The sequence below is a fragment of the Fringilla coelebs genome, assembly GCF_963513975.1.
Source record: "Fringilla coelebs genome assembly, chromosome: 7".
NCBI classification, from domain to species: Eukaryota; Metazoa; Chordata; class Aves; order Passeriformes; family Fringillidae; genus Fringilla; species Fringilla coelebs.
In genome coordinates, this window is record NC_140035.1 from 25,902,516 (window position 1) to 25,920,998 (window position 18,483).

At 37.5% G+C, this 18,483-nt stretch overlaps 1 protein-coding gene across 1 annotated transcript; it reads right to left on the minus strand.

The window, feature by feature from the left end:
* Nucleotides 1–171: 171 nt before the first annotated feature.
* DYTN (dystrotelin) lies at nucleotides 172–17,516 on the minus strand (the record flags this gene model as incomplete). The annotated part of the gene is made up of 14 exons (XM_084209562.1): nucleotides 17,483–17,516; nucleotides 15,413–15,487; nucleotides 14,286–14,487; nucleotides 12,140–12,225; nucleotides 11,487–11,575; nucleotides 10,742–10,813; nucleotides 10,232–10,395; nucleotides 9,264–9,375; nucleotides 6,995–7,140; nucleotides 5,855–6,023; nucleotides 4,102–4,172; nucleotides 1,908–2,067; nucleotides 820–1,291; nucleotides 172–275 (listed from the first exon to the last, which is right to left on the minus strand). The coding sequence occupies exons 1-14, from the start codon at nucleotides 17,499–17,501 to the stop codon at nucleotides 172–174; spliced, it is 1,941 nt and encodes a 646-aa protein (XP_084065688.1). The 5' UTR covers nucleotides 17,502–17,516.
* Between the last annotated feature and the right edge of the window lie 967 nt (nucleotides 17,517–18,483).

Genomic DNA, 18,483 nt, shown 5'->3' on the forward strand with positions numbered 1-18,483 from the left:
AAGGAATATAGCTCTCCAGAATGTTCCAGGTGAAGGCAGTAAATGCAGAAACCTGTCATGCTGTGTTATTACAGGCAACATCTGAGACATTTTAAAGAGTCTCTTTTAAGAGACATGGCGTCAATTACCTTAAGTAGTTCCGTGAAGTTGTAAGGTGAATGGTAGTTTCTATCATTTACGAGCTTGTGAAATTACTTGGTTGATGAGGTCAGAAAAGGACCTGCAAACATGCTCAGCTGTAGTGAAGAATTCCTGGTGCAAAGCAGTTTGTTGGGCTGAAAAGCAGAATAAATTTTAAGTCTTTCCAAGCTTTTGGATGCTGCCTGAGCACTAGAAAACTCTTAATGAATCTCTAAGATAACTCTGTAAAAGCACCAGCTTTTTCTGTCATATTCCATATTACATCCTCATTATCAAAAGTGAGGCATCCTGAATGTTGAACAAAGCTCTGCTGTGTAAGACCTTTGATTACAAAGGGATTTTGTACTGCTGGAAGTCTCCTAGGACTAGAGTTATAGTTACAGAGTCACAGAAGTGGCAAGAGCAAAAACCTCTCATGCCCTCACCAGTTTAAGTTTGCCCCTGAATTGACTGCCAAGACTCATTATCTCTTTGGACCTTTGACTCATCCAGTTCCAAATCAGTCTGAAATTAGGGGCTATATTTGGAATATGCTCTACCTTACTATATAGGATAAAACTACAAAGGCTAAAGCAAGATTCTGAGTTTCCTCTGAGGGTTACAGGATTATGAACAGTATTATGAAATAAATGGGATGAAGGTAAGAACACAGTGACAAGATGACTGGAGAACTTATACCTGGTTGAGTTTGGAGAGACAATGTGTCCTTCAGTTTCATCATTAGCAGTTTCAATTCCTCTTTCACTTCCTTCTCACCAGGTGGTATCTGCATTGCAGTGGGAATAAGAACTTTATTCCCCATTCCACCAAGAGAGTTTTCTGTCAGTTTAGGCAGAATTGTTTCTTTCTCTTTTGCTTGTTTATGCGGTCCTATAAAGGGTTCGTTACTCCGCAGGGACACTGACTCCAGTGGGTCATCTGAGAACATGAAGTCCACTGCAGTGGGAACCTCAGGTGCCTGTAAAAGCTGCACTCTATTCACAGAGTTTGGGGGATTCAAGGATTTCGATTCTGCACATGTTCTGGAAATAGGCCTTATTTGGGCAGGATTTAATTCACACTGCATTCTCCTTGCCAACAGAACATGTGGATTTCTTGGCATTGTATTATGACACTGTGCAAAAGGATGCTCTGATGACTGCAACATGGTCTACAATAGACAAAACACAGAAAATAAATTGTAAAAATAATTGGTATTTCAGTTTGCCAGTAGTACTAAAACAGTATTGCAGAAAATGCTACAAAAAAGCTGTAGGAGGAAAATATGTAAACATTTTCTGTGAAACAAGGGCCTTTTAAGAATCTCAGAAATAATTGTAATGAGATAGGAATCACTATAATTGAAAACAAATAAAATATTTTCTATAAGATGTCTGTATTACATCCCAGTAAAAGACAGCAATTAGGAACAACATTATATTTATTCAATGCCAGCACTTTGACTCTTCTCTGAAGAACAGACTGCAATGAAGTATCTAACACTTCTGTTGGAAACTCTTATTGGAATATTTATTATTTTCATTGCAGTAGTATTTAAATGTGCTAACATGGATATCTGTGCTAGGTGCCAGATATGCACAGAGTGACAAGAAAATACATACTACCAGACCTTACCTGCTTTCTCTGAAGAGAAGAACCTAAGATGACTGAAAATACAATTGGAAGGTGCATGAAATGTTATGAAGAGTGGTCTACAGGAAAAGCAGTTGTTAGTGTTCAGTAAAGGCTCATAGCTGTGACAATTCTTTGTATATATATCACTATACCTTTACTTCTTCCTTCATGTGCTGCAGTGTAATTTGCAGGTTTTCATGGCTTACTCTCAGTCTTCTCAGTTTTGCCTCTATTTTGCAGCTTTTTTCTTCCTGGCAGTTATGAAGAAATTGCATTTTGTCCTTCCATTTTTTGAACTGCTTCTTCATGTACCTACCAGAGATACAGGAGGGTGGGATTTTTGCTAGACCAGACATACACAAATATATGCGTTTATGGAAATCAGCAAACCCTTTAGCACAAACTTTATCCCCTTTACTAGTGTAGGAAAATTTTGTTAGCTTTGGGATTAGAGGCCAATATTTCAGATGCTGGACTTTATCCATGGAATTAGCCAGAACATGAGTATTCCAAATGAGGAAATACGAGAGCCGAGTAGAACTGTGGCCACATCTGAACCTTGAGTCTTGGGGTTTTACCTTTCCACAAAGGTGGCTGCAACAAGAGAGACAATAGCAGTTCCTCTGTATAGAAGCAAACTACTTACAGCAACTCCCTGACCTGCAAAAGATTCCCATTACATGCATGGGCAACAATGAAGTGAAAGCAAGTTAGCTGCTTTGATAGAGTTTCTTCCTGCTGGTGGTATTCTCTGCAGTTTCTTCAGTGATACCAATAGCTTTCGAGCACAGGCAACTTGTCCTGTGCTTGAAAAAAACACTCTGATTTTTTAAATCAGAAGTGCCACCCTCCTATGTACAACAGAGATTTAGAAATTACCTACTCAGAGCACTGTATGACAGACATAATTCTGTTCTAGTTGTGATTTCTCTAAGAAGTCAGGGTTTGCTTTCCTCATAGCTGAGGTGCAGACAGTATAGTTTGTTTACACTAGAGTAATAAACCAACTGCTTCATATTACAAATCTGAAATAGTTATCTGCCATGCTTAGTTACATTCAGAAGTTCACCTGATCCACTATCTTGTGGTAATGTTTTGGCTTAGAGACAACAGCCCCATCACTTGAACTATGCAAGATTTATCTGAATGGGACAGCAAGTCAGACCATTTAAAATTAAAATTAATACTACAGCGGTCCCTTATAACAACATTTAAGGGCTCCTCACTGTAAAATGCTGTCCTCCTTCAACTAACTCAGAGTCCAGTTCTGAGAACAGACAGGTGGATGCTGGAAGTCAGTGCACAAACAAGAATAAAGAATTTCCCATGAGTAATGTGATTCATTCACCCAGTTCTATGATAAGCTCTGGGTCAGAGCAGCATTATAGGAGCAGGCATCCCAAATATCCTCTCAACGATTGCTAATCTAAAAGAAAGCTGAAGATCTTTGCCATATCTCTTTATTTTCCCAAGTGAGAACAGACCCATGATGAAACTGAAATTGTTTAGCTCTAATCTTGGAGTGCCCTTTTGTGAACTTGGAGCAGCAATTGTACTTGGAATGAAACAGAACAGGAACAGAGGGAACTGAACATACTGAAGGAAATAAAGAGAGTAGATTCAGGATCAAATTCTACACTTCACTGTAATTCCATAATTTTCAGTGGTCATAGGCATGGTTATATAGAGCACATTTATATACAACTACAAAAATGAACAGGGGCAAGGCAAAAATGCAAGTAAAAGGTAAGCATCATAGCTCCCACATCAACTTCCCCCCTCCCATGTCACCCAAGCAAACAAGCCTCCCAAGAGATTTTTAATTTAGGAATTAATATTTTACAGAGTCAAAGATTTGACTATCAGAAGGAACTTCTGTGATAAACTGTTATACCTATAGTTATTGTATTCATCCTATTAATCTCTATTTGATGTACAGCATATTTTTTAGAAATAAATACTACTTTGATTTAAAAGATTCATGCAAATTATGAAATTTGTTTTGATTAGGACTTATTCAATGAAAAATTTGAAAAAGTATGCTGTTCTGCCATTTTTATGTGGATGAACATCTTTTTGTCTAAAAATTCCTTTTAGAAATATAAACTACCAATTGCAGAAACACTGATGAAAGCAAACCAAAAAATGTTTTGTTTTGCCATTGTTTTTTTAGTGATCTTCATCTAAAATTTTTGTTGCTGAGTTTTCATTATTCATCCTCATTTGATAGGATTTTTTTAAATCTAAAAATCTCCAAAGTACGGAAAAGTCATCTGTCTTCTAGCCCTCCAGCTGGAGCAGCAATGCCCACCAGTCTTCAGTGAATTTACTACAGCATTTACCTACCTGCTGTCACTGTGAATGCTTTTAATGGATTCCTGTATTTTTAACACATCTGCTTCAAAAGAGGCTATTGCCTGAAACAAAAAGAAGTATCTGTTCATAACTTTATCAGCAATAGTATTTCATTTTTATACGCAAGTTTTATGATAGGAGTGCATGGCAGATTTTGGATCTGGCGGATCTACAGATTTATTACTTAACCTTTTAAATTTAATGTACTATAATCAACTGATGCATTGAAGTATTTCTAGTGGCTGGAAAATTTATTCTATAGAACAAATTCTTTGTTCTATGACAAATTTAAGTGTATGAGAATTTGTTTGAAATTAGAACAAAATCCATATTCCCAATTTCTGCAAAATGAAATATTCTGATTTGGGAACAATCTCTCTCAAGTCCCACAGCTGCTTTGAGACAAGGAGATGTTGAGAGAGACTATATGTAGAAGAGAAAAGAGAAACTCCTGGACTTTAAATGGAAGTAGCATTCTCTGGACCATGCAGAGAACAGTAGCCCAAAAGTCAGGGAGACAAACACTTTGCAGCTAATTTACTTTTGAGGCATGATATAAGTTGGGCAGGAATCAGGGCTGCCAGGAAATTATGAGACTAAGAGCTGGATCACCCAGGACCTCCATACTTATAGATTCTATTCAAAGCAATCATTGGACTTACTGTCCACGTCTTTTCAATCAAAGTGGAAATAACCTGCACTATAAGATCTTAGAAATCTGTATCAAACTGCTCAAAAGGAATTCTCAGCCCAGAGAGAAGGTAAACAAGAGAGCAATGCACCTGACAGAACCCCAACACAGGGATGCAAGTCCTGTTCTGCTATTTTCTAAAATGACAAATGCCAACCGTCAAAATTCTATGTTTAAGCAATGTCTGCCCACAACATCTCGTGCAGATATCTGCTGGCTGGCACTGTACCTTGAGCTGGGCAGCAGAGTTCTAAAAGACAGGTCTTCCAAAGGGCAGCACAGGATTAGCAGCCAAAGGAATGACCTGATACACAGAGGCTAGTATTGTGTTACTGCACCCCTTGGCTCCTGGGAAGAACAAGATGGATGTGGATGACACAAAGTGGTTTGAACACAACCCAGTGTTCCCTGTATTCTGAGTAAGTGCAGAGCTACCAACCTCTCAAAAAATATAGAAACAAAAAATTGCTACGTACTTTTTTTTAGCTACACTGTCCTACCCACTCTTTTAACATTGTTTCTTTGGAGGAAAGCTGGGAATGGATTAATAGAGATCTTTTGTGCATTAGCTATTTTAGTTGGAGTGGACACTGCTCTGAGTTTATCCTAAGAGGGCCCATTCTGTCCTCTTGCTATTTCCATGGTAACAAAAATGGCCTGAGTCTGACAAGAATTCAGGCATTCTTCTTTGATATTTGCTTGCAGTAGGAAGACGTGATGGCCTTTTTCACTGTCAGAATAGCGAGAGGACTCCAGACTCATCGAGACTTTAGCATGCTACTCTACGACATCTCAAGAAACCCCAAAGCAAATATTCTTACAGGTGCTTCTGAAGGTCATGAAAGTCAAGGAGTTAGTCACTAATTTTGGGAAGATAACAAATTCAAACCTCACTAAGTTTTCAGATTCCAAATTTTTCACTGTAAGTGAGGAATTAACAGAAAGGTGAAGCTGCCCATTTCATTTTCATTGAAATTAGAAGGCAAGTAGATAATTAACTTGCTAGGTCTTCTTCACAGTTTTAGCACTATTACTGCTTCGTGTTTTGCTCACCTGAGCTATCGTCTTGCCTTGCTCTGGTGTCATCTTGTTATTCTCACTCTTCTGCATTACAGTCCTGTTTTCAGGTATGAACCTGGGTGACTCTGGGACACAACTGCCCACTGGGAAAGACACATTTTCAGGACCAGGTAGTGACGAAGCACTGAATTCCACAGGAGGACTGTATACCAACAGAGAAATAATGAGTAGGGAAAGGATCAGGACTCACATGGCTTTTCTACCCAGGAAGATCCAAATGCAGAAAACTAATGCAGTGTAAACAGACAGCCAGATGTGCTATTGAAGTAAATAAGCAAGAAGTAAAGTTTAGCTATGCCTGCTGGAATATTTTGGTCAAAAGAATGAAATTTCTCAAAACAAATTCCACTCTCCCAACAGACTCTCAGCAACAGGTTCTACTTTCCACCCATTTATTCTCAGTGCAATTTGCTGCTTCTCTTTTTTGCTTCCTTTAGTCAAGAGTTAAATATATTAGGAAATTCAACTACAAAAAAATAGCAAAATATCCTGCTGTTCAGTCCATCATATGCTAGGAAAAGCCTAGATATTTATCAACCCCTCAGTGACACTTGTAACAGCAATCTCAAATTCTTCTTTGTCTCATTGCTACCCAAGCAGTAGGTAAGCAAACCTACACAGAATTAAAGAGAAATCTTGATTAATTCCAGAAAGATTAAATTGCACAGGTCTGCAATTTAGTGGGATTTGAGTAGAATGCCTGCCAGTGAATGCACTGTGGGTCACATGTGGAAAGTATTCACAGTTAACTTCCAGTGGATTTGCTTAAGAACCCATGCAGTTGTAAAGGTAGTAAATATTTGCAAATGCTTGGCCCTAGACTGAGTATAAGAAATGGAACAGAGTGAAAAATACAGCATAAGGAAGGAGGGAAGCACAATACAAGCCTGTTATATTTTATAAGACAACTGATCATTAGGTTGTCAGCATGGTAACCATAGTTAAGCTACAGAACAATGTGCAGCAACTTCTCAGTTATTCTTTCCCTTTTTAATAGAAAAATCATGACATGGTATCTGTCATAACAAAATCCCTTACTCAAAGGACATAATCAAGCAATATCCCACAGCCTGACATTCAGAGATTATAAATTCATCTGACACTGAAACTCACAAAGTCTTTTTGTGAGCAGGGAAGGAGCTCTCCTGCACTGACTCCAGAGCTGTCCTTCTCAGAGCCTCTTTTCTTCTGCAGCGCTCTTGAAACAGGTTGTTCCTGATGGTGCGGAGAAAGTGCTTTGCGTTCACCTTTGCTGACATCTATTGGAATGAGGGATAATCAAGAAGAAAGTGCCTTTTCAAACAGGTGCTGCCCAGAAACAGACATATTCCAAAGCAAAGGTCCATCTGCTCTTCATCTGATGAGGCTCATGGCTGCTATCTGAGCCCTAGAAGGGGAGCTGAGCTGGGTAATGCTTGCAGGACCACAGGCAAGAGCAGCTCCAATTCTTTTAGGCAAAATACTGACTGCATCAAAGGCAGCCTGGAAATGCCTAAGCACTTAACAATGATTAAGCTCACACTCACAACAATAATTCTGCGGACTAGTATCTAAGGAAGAAATACTTTTATACTTGTACAAAGTATTCGTATATATAGTCTTCCACGGCTCACATCCTCCTCTGACAGAATACAGAAAAATACACATCCATTTATCACAGGAGTGTCAGGCTCATGTACAACAACTAAGCTCAGTAGCTGTATTATTGGAGGACACCAACCAGTTCTGCCCAGATGACTGCTGCAGAACATGGGGTGAGCTCTCACAGACTGAACAGGAAAACAAAGAAAACACACCACATGCCTCCGAGTGCTTCTCAACATGGTAGTAACATTACCACAAGGTGTCAGCACGGTAAGGAAAAACTGCTGATATTTCAAACCCCCACTCAGCAGCTCAATCTCTGATAAAGACAGTGTGAAAATTTACCCATACAAGGACAGAGTCTGCTAAGAGTGGAAGGTATGGGGATAGCAACTTACTACTGATTATTTTATGTCCCACACTACAGATACAAAAATGGTATCTGTCATAGTGAGTAGCTTATCTTTTAAATTTTGGTGTCGATTTTGGCCTGTATTGTAATATTTGGCTTATAAAGTAATGTTTACAGAGTTTGTGTTAGAGTAGGGCTTCATAAAGGAAATATAAATTCAGTGATTCAATTGCAATTCTGCAGCAACAGTGTGGCTGCAACCCAGGCTTGCAACATCTCTTGACTTGGTTTATCTCTCATCCTTCCTTCTGGTGCTTCTACAAACACACATTCCCATTCACTCTCAATTCACACTAATTTTAAGGTCGCCACTTAGAAATCTCTTAATGAAGAGTTTAGTTAACTTTTGATTTCCCTACTTTCTCACAGATGGAGTATGAGGAAGAATATTTGAAGGACTGAACTGTTATTTTTAATGCAGATATTGAGCATCCAGATATAATTTCTCAAAATGTTAGCAATAGGGTTTTGTTTTCAGAAAGGGAGCAATGAAGTAGCAAGAGTTTAATGCTACCCCAGACAAAGGGTGACTACAAGAGCAGTCTAACAGCCTTTAGTTTTAGCGCAGACACTGGCTGCCCAGGTATCTTTCACATTAACTGCAGAGGATTGGGAAGGAGAACAGGAAGTACAGGTTTCTAGGGAAACTTTCCTAAGTGCTTTTCAGTTCATTTACTGGAACAGAAGGATAAAGTTATACAGATCCACAAAAAGGCCATCTGCTGCTGTGTGCAAGATCTGGAATCTCCTCCTCAAAGGAGAAGCTGGTCTTCCAAATACAAATTCCCAGTGTAGTACTTTGCCACTAGTGTGACGATAGCACAAGCTGCCCCTGTAACAGAACTCAGGTATGTGATCTTAGTTGCGTACACGTTGCCTGTTTGTGCTGTATCCCTAACTGACAGAGACAAATGAGTCAGAAAGGTTTACAATAAAGTGGAAAAACTGAAGACATTCAGAAAAGAGAGAAAAAGAAAGACATTTCATGAAAGGAGTTTGTATAACTTAAGGATTCATGAATTTCTGGATGAGTCTGCATTGGGATTGGGATGAAGGAACATTGGGACATTGAGGGGAATTTTCATAGGTTTAAGGATTATCTGCCAACAGAAAATTTACCATCAAACTTCTTAAGATGAAGACTTGCGCTGGGATATTTCATAGCTCTATTCAGTTACATCAGAACAGAACACTCATTCTAAAGTTAGAAGCTTGCTTTTGTCCTTTCTTTGTCTCCCAGTTCCCAGACTAATAATGTTAATATGTCATGGCCATTATGGCTAATGCACACATAACTTTGAAATGCTTGTAGTTCAAGAATCCACTGCCTAGTTGCTTCCATGAAGAACCTCAACAGGGAAATGAATCAGTACAATAGGACTCTACCTGCACACAGTGTTCCACAACAGGATGTGATCTCTTATGTGGTTTGCAGAGACGGCCAGTGAAAAAGCAGGCTTGGCAAAGGTCAAAATTGAGGCACTTTAAACAGCGATACCTGTGAGGGAAAACAAAAGGATTTCTTTACCTCCCCACAAGTAAGAACTTGGTATAAGTAAGCTTGATTACTGGAAACCCAGATCCCTGGGATCTGAAATTCAAAGAAACATCTTCATTAGAATAATGATTTTCCTCAGCATTCCCTGAATTCAAGTTATTTTGCCCAAATGATTGAGGACTTTTCTCCGAACCCACCAGTTGTTTTGATCTTATTTATTTGCTACACTGAAGTGCAGTCCATGGAAGAAACTGTTGTTCTAGCACCATTTCCCATTTTTTAAAATGTAGTTACAACTTCATATGCTTCTTACACACCAGCTTACCTCTATTTGCTGCTTCCATGGAACTGTAATATTGACATAGGATGCATAAATAAAAAAATAAAAATGGAAGAAACTAAACCTGCAAGCTTACAATCACTGAGAATATAGTAACAGCAAAATGCTTTTCTGAGCATTCTGGTCAGATGGTAATGGATAGTGTTGTTTTTATACCACTGTGCCATTATATAACATTACTTAGATGACTCAGATGCTAAGATGGAAAACTTAACGAGCCAGTTAATACAATTTGTTACAGGAAAAATAACTAAGAAATGAGATACACAGGTTTAATTGACTTTACCTTTGGAATGCCAGTTTACCTTTGGCCAGTTTTCATGTTTGTGCTAATGAGCTAAAGAGAAGTAGGATGAAGGCCGGAGCATTAGACTGCAATGTTTCTCTCTATCCCTCTTTTCCTGGTTAAATTAGATTACATCCAAAGCTTCTTACTCAGTACATCAGTTACAGCCTGTAAGGTATGCAAACAATGGTAAGAACTAATTGTGTGGATACTAAGGACCACTGACACACCTGATGCCTGTAATGGGGAAAACTTTGCAGACTCTGCATCTAGCTTGGTGAGAAACCATTTCCGTGGCCGATAATCTGTAACATGTAGGGAGCCACAGGAGAACAGCAGGCTCTGATCTCAGCCAAGACAGGAATTTTTCTTCAACAATAGCTGCATTCAGAACCTAGAAAAAAATACATGTCTTAAGCTCATACATTCACTTAAAAAAACCTGGTGGTTCATCTACAATCTCTAATAAAAGCTCTGATATTGGATTTTGCTGGCATAAATTTTCCATTCAAGTAAAATGTTACTGGGTTCCAAAGGTTTTGGAGTAAATGCGAGAGTCCTCAGTAGTATCTTACAGAGCATCTTTTCTATAGATACAGATCCTCTCATACTGTGAGACTGATGACCAGCCCTGCTTCTTAAAAGTAGATACTTGGGGATATTATGTGGTGATACACTTGAAGTTTTAATCAATCAGCAACATTCAGAATAATTTCCCAGGACATCAGAATTTCACTCACCCCATGGAAACAGTCATGAATCGCAATTTCCACACAAGACAGAGTGCAGCCTTCTCCCACAATGGCTGGAATCTACATCAAGAAGAAAGGCTCAGAAACACCTCACTAAAAAGCAGATGTTCCCATCATGCTCTGCTGCGATGGTGACAGCACACAGATGGTGAAGTATCTATAGCAATGCCATTTTACACACTATTCTGAAGAAAGCCCGTCCATATTCCTGCCATCAGTATGCAGTTTCACAGTTCAGGCTGTGTCAGAATGATTTGTTTCCAACTTACTTATTGTAATGGATAAACATACTATATTTACACACTCTACTACCGAAGGACACTGAGTTTAAATCCCAGAGGTCATTTTCAGATCCCATTTTCAGCACCAGTTCAGCTGGTAATACCTATATGCTAAGGCAACTTGCTGCAACTGCAAGCTATTCTAGCGAGTACAGATGTCTGAAGTTGGAGTTGCTTTAGAAACAGTTGTATCCAGCTGTTTCCAGGACCTGAAAGTTCAGGCAACATGAATGCACCAAGGCATTCACTAATGAAAGTGGTTAATTTGAAAAAAAGGACAGAATTTGATCTTTTACCTGCTTTGCATGATAGCTCCCTATGTCCACAGTGTCCTATTAACTTCAGTCCCATAAGTTAATCAAACATAAAAGGTATCAACAATGAGGTTTTCTTCTGCTAGGTTAGTATACTCCCACAAAATGTGCTGAGCAAAAGCACTGCACTGACATTACCTGATTTAAGTCTGTGAGAAGGCTTCTCAGGGCACTTCGGGTAATCAAGGTCTCCTTCCCATCAGAGACAGCATAAAACTGGAAGAAAGCTGAAAACAAGAAAAGAAAACCTGGAATCCAGGCAGAGCCTGAACTGTCTTCAAGCCGTCTTCAAACTGCTATGATAATTGCAGTCTAACAAAGAAACCCCTCCAGAAAGTTTCATTATATTTTGCACCTAACAGGCTCTCAGTGACTGCTGTGATCATAGTTCTCCCTGCAGTGAGGGAAAGAGAAGGAAAGCAAGGAAAAAGGCAAGGAACTCATTCTTACAACATTAGGAAAAATATTTAAATATGTTTATACAAGAAGTGCTCTATTTATATTGTGAATTGCTAATTTAGAACCATGGGGTTTCTGTTCTTTTCTACTAGGCAAATAGAAGCTCTACTTAAATGTCACTATACCCTCTTCTGAGGCTCTCAATTGCAAAGATGGCTACAGAGAGTGATTGGAAAGCATTATTCTGCATCAGCCTTTCTCTACAGCTCAACAGTCAATATAATTTACTTTTTTCATGGCAGAGCTTTTATTTTAAAATAAAAAAAAATACAATGGAAATTTTCCTCAGTGTTCAGTATTTCAGATAGTGTATAAAATCATGCATTTCCCACCTCTGTATTTAGCCAGTAGAGTATCTCCTGAAAGGGAAATTAGGGCAGCTGCAGCAGATCTAGTTTTGACATACCCTGTTCCAGACCTAAGAAAATGGAATAAGTTACACTATTCTCAGTCACTGAAAATATAAAGATTGAAAGATCTAAAGCATGGAATACTACTATGTAGGAAGAAAACTTCAAAACAAGTATCCTTTTATATGTATAAATGTAACCAAAGTAACATTTCAGTGATATTTTATTTCTAGAACCCTTTGTCACTGAACATAACTGCAGAGTTAACTGTTCCAAGATACCAGGCAATCAGAAAACAAAAAGAAAACATCTCCTTCAGAGATTTCACATTCCAAGTAAAATGTAATTTTACATTTACAATGCATGTCCTAAAAAAAAATCTGCTTTTTTTATTGTGGGAAGCCTTCCCAAATACAGCACTGAAAAAAAGGCACAATCTAAGTTGTGCATATATAATCAGGCAGCTCCACTGTGGCCCCAGATCTGCACTAAGCTTCTCTTGGGCTGATTACATTTAATTTCACTAAAACTCAATTTAATCAAAAGGATATATGCAGGAGCAGGACATTTAGTTTTGACCTTTAGATAATAAATAATGTAGATTAATTTAGGACCAAATTTTGTGACATAGGCACCTAATGAAAAACACTAATTTTTTTATGAAGACAATGCAGACATTAATCAGAAACCGCAAATCAGGAAATCCTGGAAATCTATCTTTAAGATATTGCTTTTGCAAAGATTGAAAATATCATTACCTAAAATTGTCTTCAAGAGTCTTTAGGTAAACGCACACTGTGTAAAGCTGCAATACAGACTCTAAAGTATGAACTGTGTGGGAAATTGTTGTGTTTCCATAAATTTCAAAGAAAAAACTCCAAGACTAAAGCTGAAGTACACAATCAAACACTCTTAAGATGTTTATGTAAGCTTATTAAGTAAATACCACAAAAACATGGAAAATTCCTATGTGCTCCTCCTATTAAATAATTTCCAGCATTAATAGTGGAGAATAGCACTCTATAGAGAAAACATGATTAGAAAATTATAAGAAGCTTTACCTATCTTATATACATGTCAAGAAACTTGTGAAATTATTTTTAAAAAATTAATAGCAGCAAAAAGAAAATGGCACTCCTAAGACAGTCCTGAGAATACAGACCAAAGGACTAAGATAGTACTATTAAGAAGATTCTTCTAAATCATTTCCCTACGGCACACAAAAATTACAAAATACTCTTGACGTTTCTAGCTTTGTTTCTTATTACAGCATTTATTCTTAGCCTTAACTGATTTTTTACAAAAAAATTTGATAAAGTGGGACCTTTATCAGTAGTGATCATATGAGTAATGAATAGTGATTCAAGATAAAGTCCTGCAGACCACTTACATCTCATTTACTTTCAGTAAAAACTTTGCTATCATGTAGAAGGGAAAAATTTCACCTGTGGTAAATAACCTGTACTATAAACTTAGTCTTTGTCTTTTAAATCTGATGCAATCACAAACCAATCCTGCCTTTAGTGAATTAACTCATTATTTACAAACAATATATAAGAAAAATACACTCTGTGAGGTGTTTTCTTATTATTTTCAGAAACTTTGCTATTCACTAAGCTGCTCAGCTTAGTTATGAGACATCAGTTTTGTTTCATAATTGGTAGATGAACTTTTTAAGCTTGAGGAAAATGAATAACAAAAAGTGACTGGCAAATTCTTGACATGCGCATGGCTACTGTTCTCCAGAGGCAAATTTGGGCTCATTTTTAGGAGTGTATCAAAATATTTTGGAAGTCAGAAGAAAATCTACTCCGTGAAGCTGTTCAGAGAAAAAGTCAGCATGGACTGGCAAAAGTCTGCATTTCCAGATAGTTTTGGGAACATTTGAGCACCGTGTTTTGGATGCAGTTTTGTGCCTTATATTCCTACAGCTGAACTACTCCTAGTTTTCATACAAAGCAAAACCAATCAAAATGGGAGAGTTTCACACAGAAATGGTGTGAGAGTGGTAGAAACAGACTTAGTCTAGCAATACTTTGGGTGGGAGCTATATTATCTTTAGGGTCCTGTCCAAAAACACATTCTTTGACTCTACAGTACTTCACAATGGATCTACATTTCTTCTCACCTGTCATACATGGCAATCAGTAGGCCCAATGTAAATTCAGCAGCTCTTGGATCTACCTGGCCTGGTTTTTCTAACCTTGCCCTTTGGAACAGCTTCATCAGCATTCTAGAGATTTGCTGCATGTTCAGAGAAATCTGCTCTTCCCTCTGGCTTTGTTCACTTGATAGGATGTGCTGAATCAGAGAAACGTCAATCAAATCCACTGTGGCAAAATTAAGGAAGAAATGAATGAGCATCCCTGCCTTTTCATGAATGGAAACATGGCTATTTTCTATCAGAAATGCCTAGCTAAGACAGGTCTGTAAAATCAATCCTAAAACAGTACACCACATACAAAGAAAACCAGTACCTGTGGTACTTCCACATTGACACAGAGCATCAGGCAGATAAACCATATCAGAACTGAGACCAGACTAAATGTATTCCTAGAAAAGCATCCCCAAATGAAAGAAATATGTCCAAGGCCAACAAACTAGTCACCTTCTCTGTATTACCCTGAAGACCTCACTTGCAATATTGTGCATTTTCAGCACAAATAAAAAATTCAAGATTTTCACAAAATTTAGCTCAATATGGAACTTACATCCAGTAATTTCAAACTGAGCTAGGTGACCAGGACTTTGTTGCACAACTCTCTGCACTGAATTCTCTCTCACTTCAAAGATAGGGAGAATGAATACTAACCATGAGTTTTCTGGTCTAGCATGCTCTATTTTGCTCTCATTAATTTTTATAATCCAGCCAATGCATTTTCAATAAACCATGATTATTTCCAATAAATCAGCTCCTAAGAAACACATTAGAATTTGACTTTTCATGAGCATAATAATACATAGATTAATAATTGTCAGTGATGTCTACATATTATTGCTGCAGATTGTAAAAATAATTTGATTCTCTGATAATGTTAGAATTTCACTAATGTATTTCCATTGACATTCAAAAGGCAAAAAAAATCCATTTGTATATGAAGCACTATCTAGATCTTAAGTGTTCATAATCCATTCTGAAACTCCAAGGTGGAAAATGAGAGAGCAAAGTAGCATAATAACTCATGGTGACAGCAATGCAAATTTGAAACAGATTCTCCTCCCTGTAAAAGCATAGGGTTCTCTTTGGCTACTAACACTGGCAAAGACTTCGTATTGAGCGTAGTTTTAGGGCTGTTCTGTATACGGAGCTCTCAACATCATTGAAGGCCTCTGTGAAAAAAAACAAACACACATTACAATCGAGTGGTTCATTCAAAACTAACTAAAAATCAAAGCCACCAGATTTGGAATTTCAAGTTGATCAACACTCTGAAGGAAATTTTTGGAAAAAAAATAAAAGAAAACAAAAAGAAAACATTTTCTTTTTTTTTAAGTAACTTCAACGTGGGCTGAACAGTCTTCTTGTAGACAGTGACACGATCTCTTGTAAAATCAGAATTTAACATAAAGACCCCATCTGTTTCTTTGGGAATCAAGTTTATTCATATATCAGAACAAGGCCTCTGAGGGTTATGCACTGCAAAACTTTTAGCCAAGATCATAATGAAATAATATTTCTTCATACAAATAGGTTTTTTGATCAGAGATGCTCTTTTTAAAAAACAGTTTGTCAGTTATTAACAGCAGGGTTATTACTTTGGATGCATATTGTTTCAAGCACCAAACAAATCTTCTGTCAAGATCAACATGTGGGACTCTTGCAGAAGAAGACAAGTCCTTTACCAGAGCAAATTACTTTTGACATCTCTGTTTAGCTAACCCACTCAATCTGCTTGACTAAATCCCATACCCTTATATGAGTTCATCTTATTTCTTTCACATCAATAAAGGATGTTTTTCTGAGTGGAAAGTAAGAGATGCTGACAGTGACCTATACCCGATACTTTACACATACCTAGAACTTCAAGACCAAAAAACGAGCCTTGTTCACTAAGTTTCAGAAACAGGAAAGGGATTTATCAGTTATCCTTCTGTCCCCAGAGACTCTTTTCTCCCTGTACTTCAGAGAGTTACACACAGTTGATTAAGGCTAAAGATAAGCAATAATATGTATAAATGAGTAGAAATAACTCACAAAATACTTCACCTGTTCAGTCTGGAAAGGCGCCAATCTGTGTGCAATGGTTTCCAACAAATACACCAGATTAATATTAATAGCCACAGATGCTGCCTAAGCTATAGAAAGATGCCAATAACTGCTATACCATCTGTTTAGTCCTGCTCTTGTCATACTATGTTTTGTGATGTTATTTGGAGATGCAGTGTAGCATGTCATACAATGTGAAAAAGGAGTTTTGACTTCCACGCAGCATCAGTTCTCTTTCCTCAATAAACTGACCCAAAACCCTTTTGAAAGCAACAGAACAACTCCCACAGTTTTCATTAGGCTATGCACTAAGTTCCAAATGCTTATTCTCAAATACAAATGCTAGAAATATATACATGATTCAATTCAAACACCTTCCATGCACAAGATGATTTTCAAATTCAAGGGAATCTGTTTTAGTAGCCATCTGCTACTTAATTCTAGTCCACCCTTACAAACAAAATGTGGCCTCAAAGTAGGTCATTCTGTGCCTGTCAAGCACAGTTCCAGAATTAACTTGTGAGGACATATAAGTAAAATAACAAATAATTTTAGAATTATTACTGATGAGAGGCTATTCAGGGACATTAAAATCATTTTTCATAGGAAAGGGGCTTCAGCTCTGGACAGAAAACCACTCTCCAGCATGTAATCATTCTGCTGTGGGTCAAATTTCACCTCAAGAAATATAAATACCCTTTGTTAAGAAGCTGACAAAGGAGTTCCTATGCACATAGAAGTGTGCTGATTCCTGACATCTTCAGCTGGTTACCTGCTATTCTGCATTTTGAGGTATTTGCTCTGCAGCAGATGAGGTGTCTGCTGAGATTTTGCACTCAAAAAGGGAGTGTATGGCCATCTTCATGCCTATTGCAAAGTATGCAAAAAACCTTAGCATTTATTATAACTTAGGGATCATGGCCCTGTGTGCCTGACCATTCCATAAGCCTATCCAACAATAAAGGAAGGACATCACAGCTCTGTAATTTGTCATTTATGTGCTACAGCACAGAGATTCTCAAGGTGGTATGATTTCATTAAAATTCAGTAGTGTCTGTTCAAAAAGACACAGAAATGCCTTTTGAGAAAAGTTGGGGAAAAATAAGAAAAATGCTTACCCTGCAAGTCTGGATCCATTTGAAATCAACAGATGGCATTAGGCATTCTATAACAAAACAAACCAAAGTGTAAAACCACATATTCTAGACAGAGACATATTGAACCATTCAAATTAAACCTTTTAATCTGAACAATTCACTGGATGCATTTCAGAAATTAAATTAAACAGAATTACATTAAACAAAATAGTTTTGGTGCCACATGCACAGAACTGCCAGCAAATGGCAAGCTTTCTGCTCAGCATAAAATAGGAGTAATTCAAGTAACTGCAAAACTGTAGCAGGGCAAAACCAATCCTCAAAACAGTTTTAAGTACAGGAAATGAGATCTTTCACTATTAAGAGCCCAGTGTTTACATGCAGGATTACTGCATGGTCCTTAGTGTACAATTTCAGGTCACAGAGGGCATATCTACACCAGACTCTTCTTCAGATTCACTGATTGCAATTACTCAAAAGTATTTTCTAAAATTTTCAAGCAAAACTAAAGTTTTAGGCTGAGTTGACATTATTTGTTATTGAGCTGATATGGAAGTGCAAAAGGAAGCTTAACCATGGACCTACTTGCATTAACAACTGTGAAAGCAAAAGTAGTTATGTACCTGTAATAGTGGGAACTGAATATCTCGCTCAGGATTTATTTCACTAATGCTCTAAACTACATTATATTTCCAATCACAGAAATATAAGTATGAATTGACTGTAGTAACTATCTTTCAGCTAAACTGCAGTTGCAAAACACTAGGTATAATGGATCTAAGTCACACAAGATTCCAAAGGCCATCTATGTGGCTTTTTGGCAGAATAAAGGGAAAGTTTGCTAAAATAAATAAAAATTAAATAGTTGGAAATTATTTAAAACTTAAAGAATAAATTTGGTGTTAAATCTGAACTTAAACAAATGTTCATGTCTTACATTTTTTCAGTTAGAATAATTGATCATTTTTCGTAAACATGACAGAACACTGGCCATTTTTGAAGCATAAATATTCAATGATCTA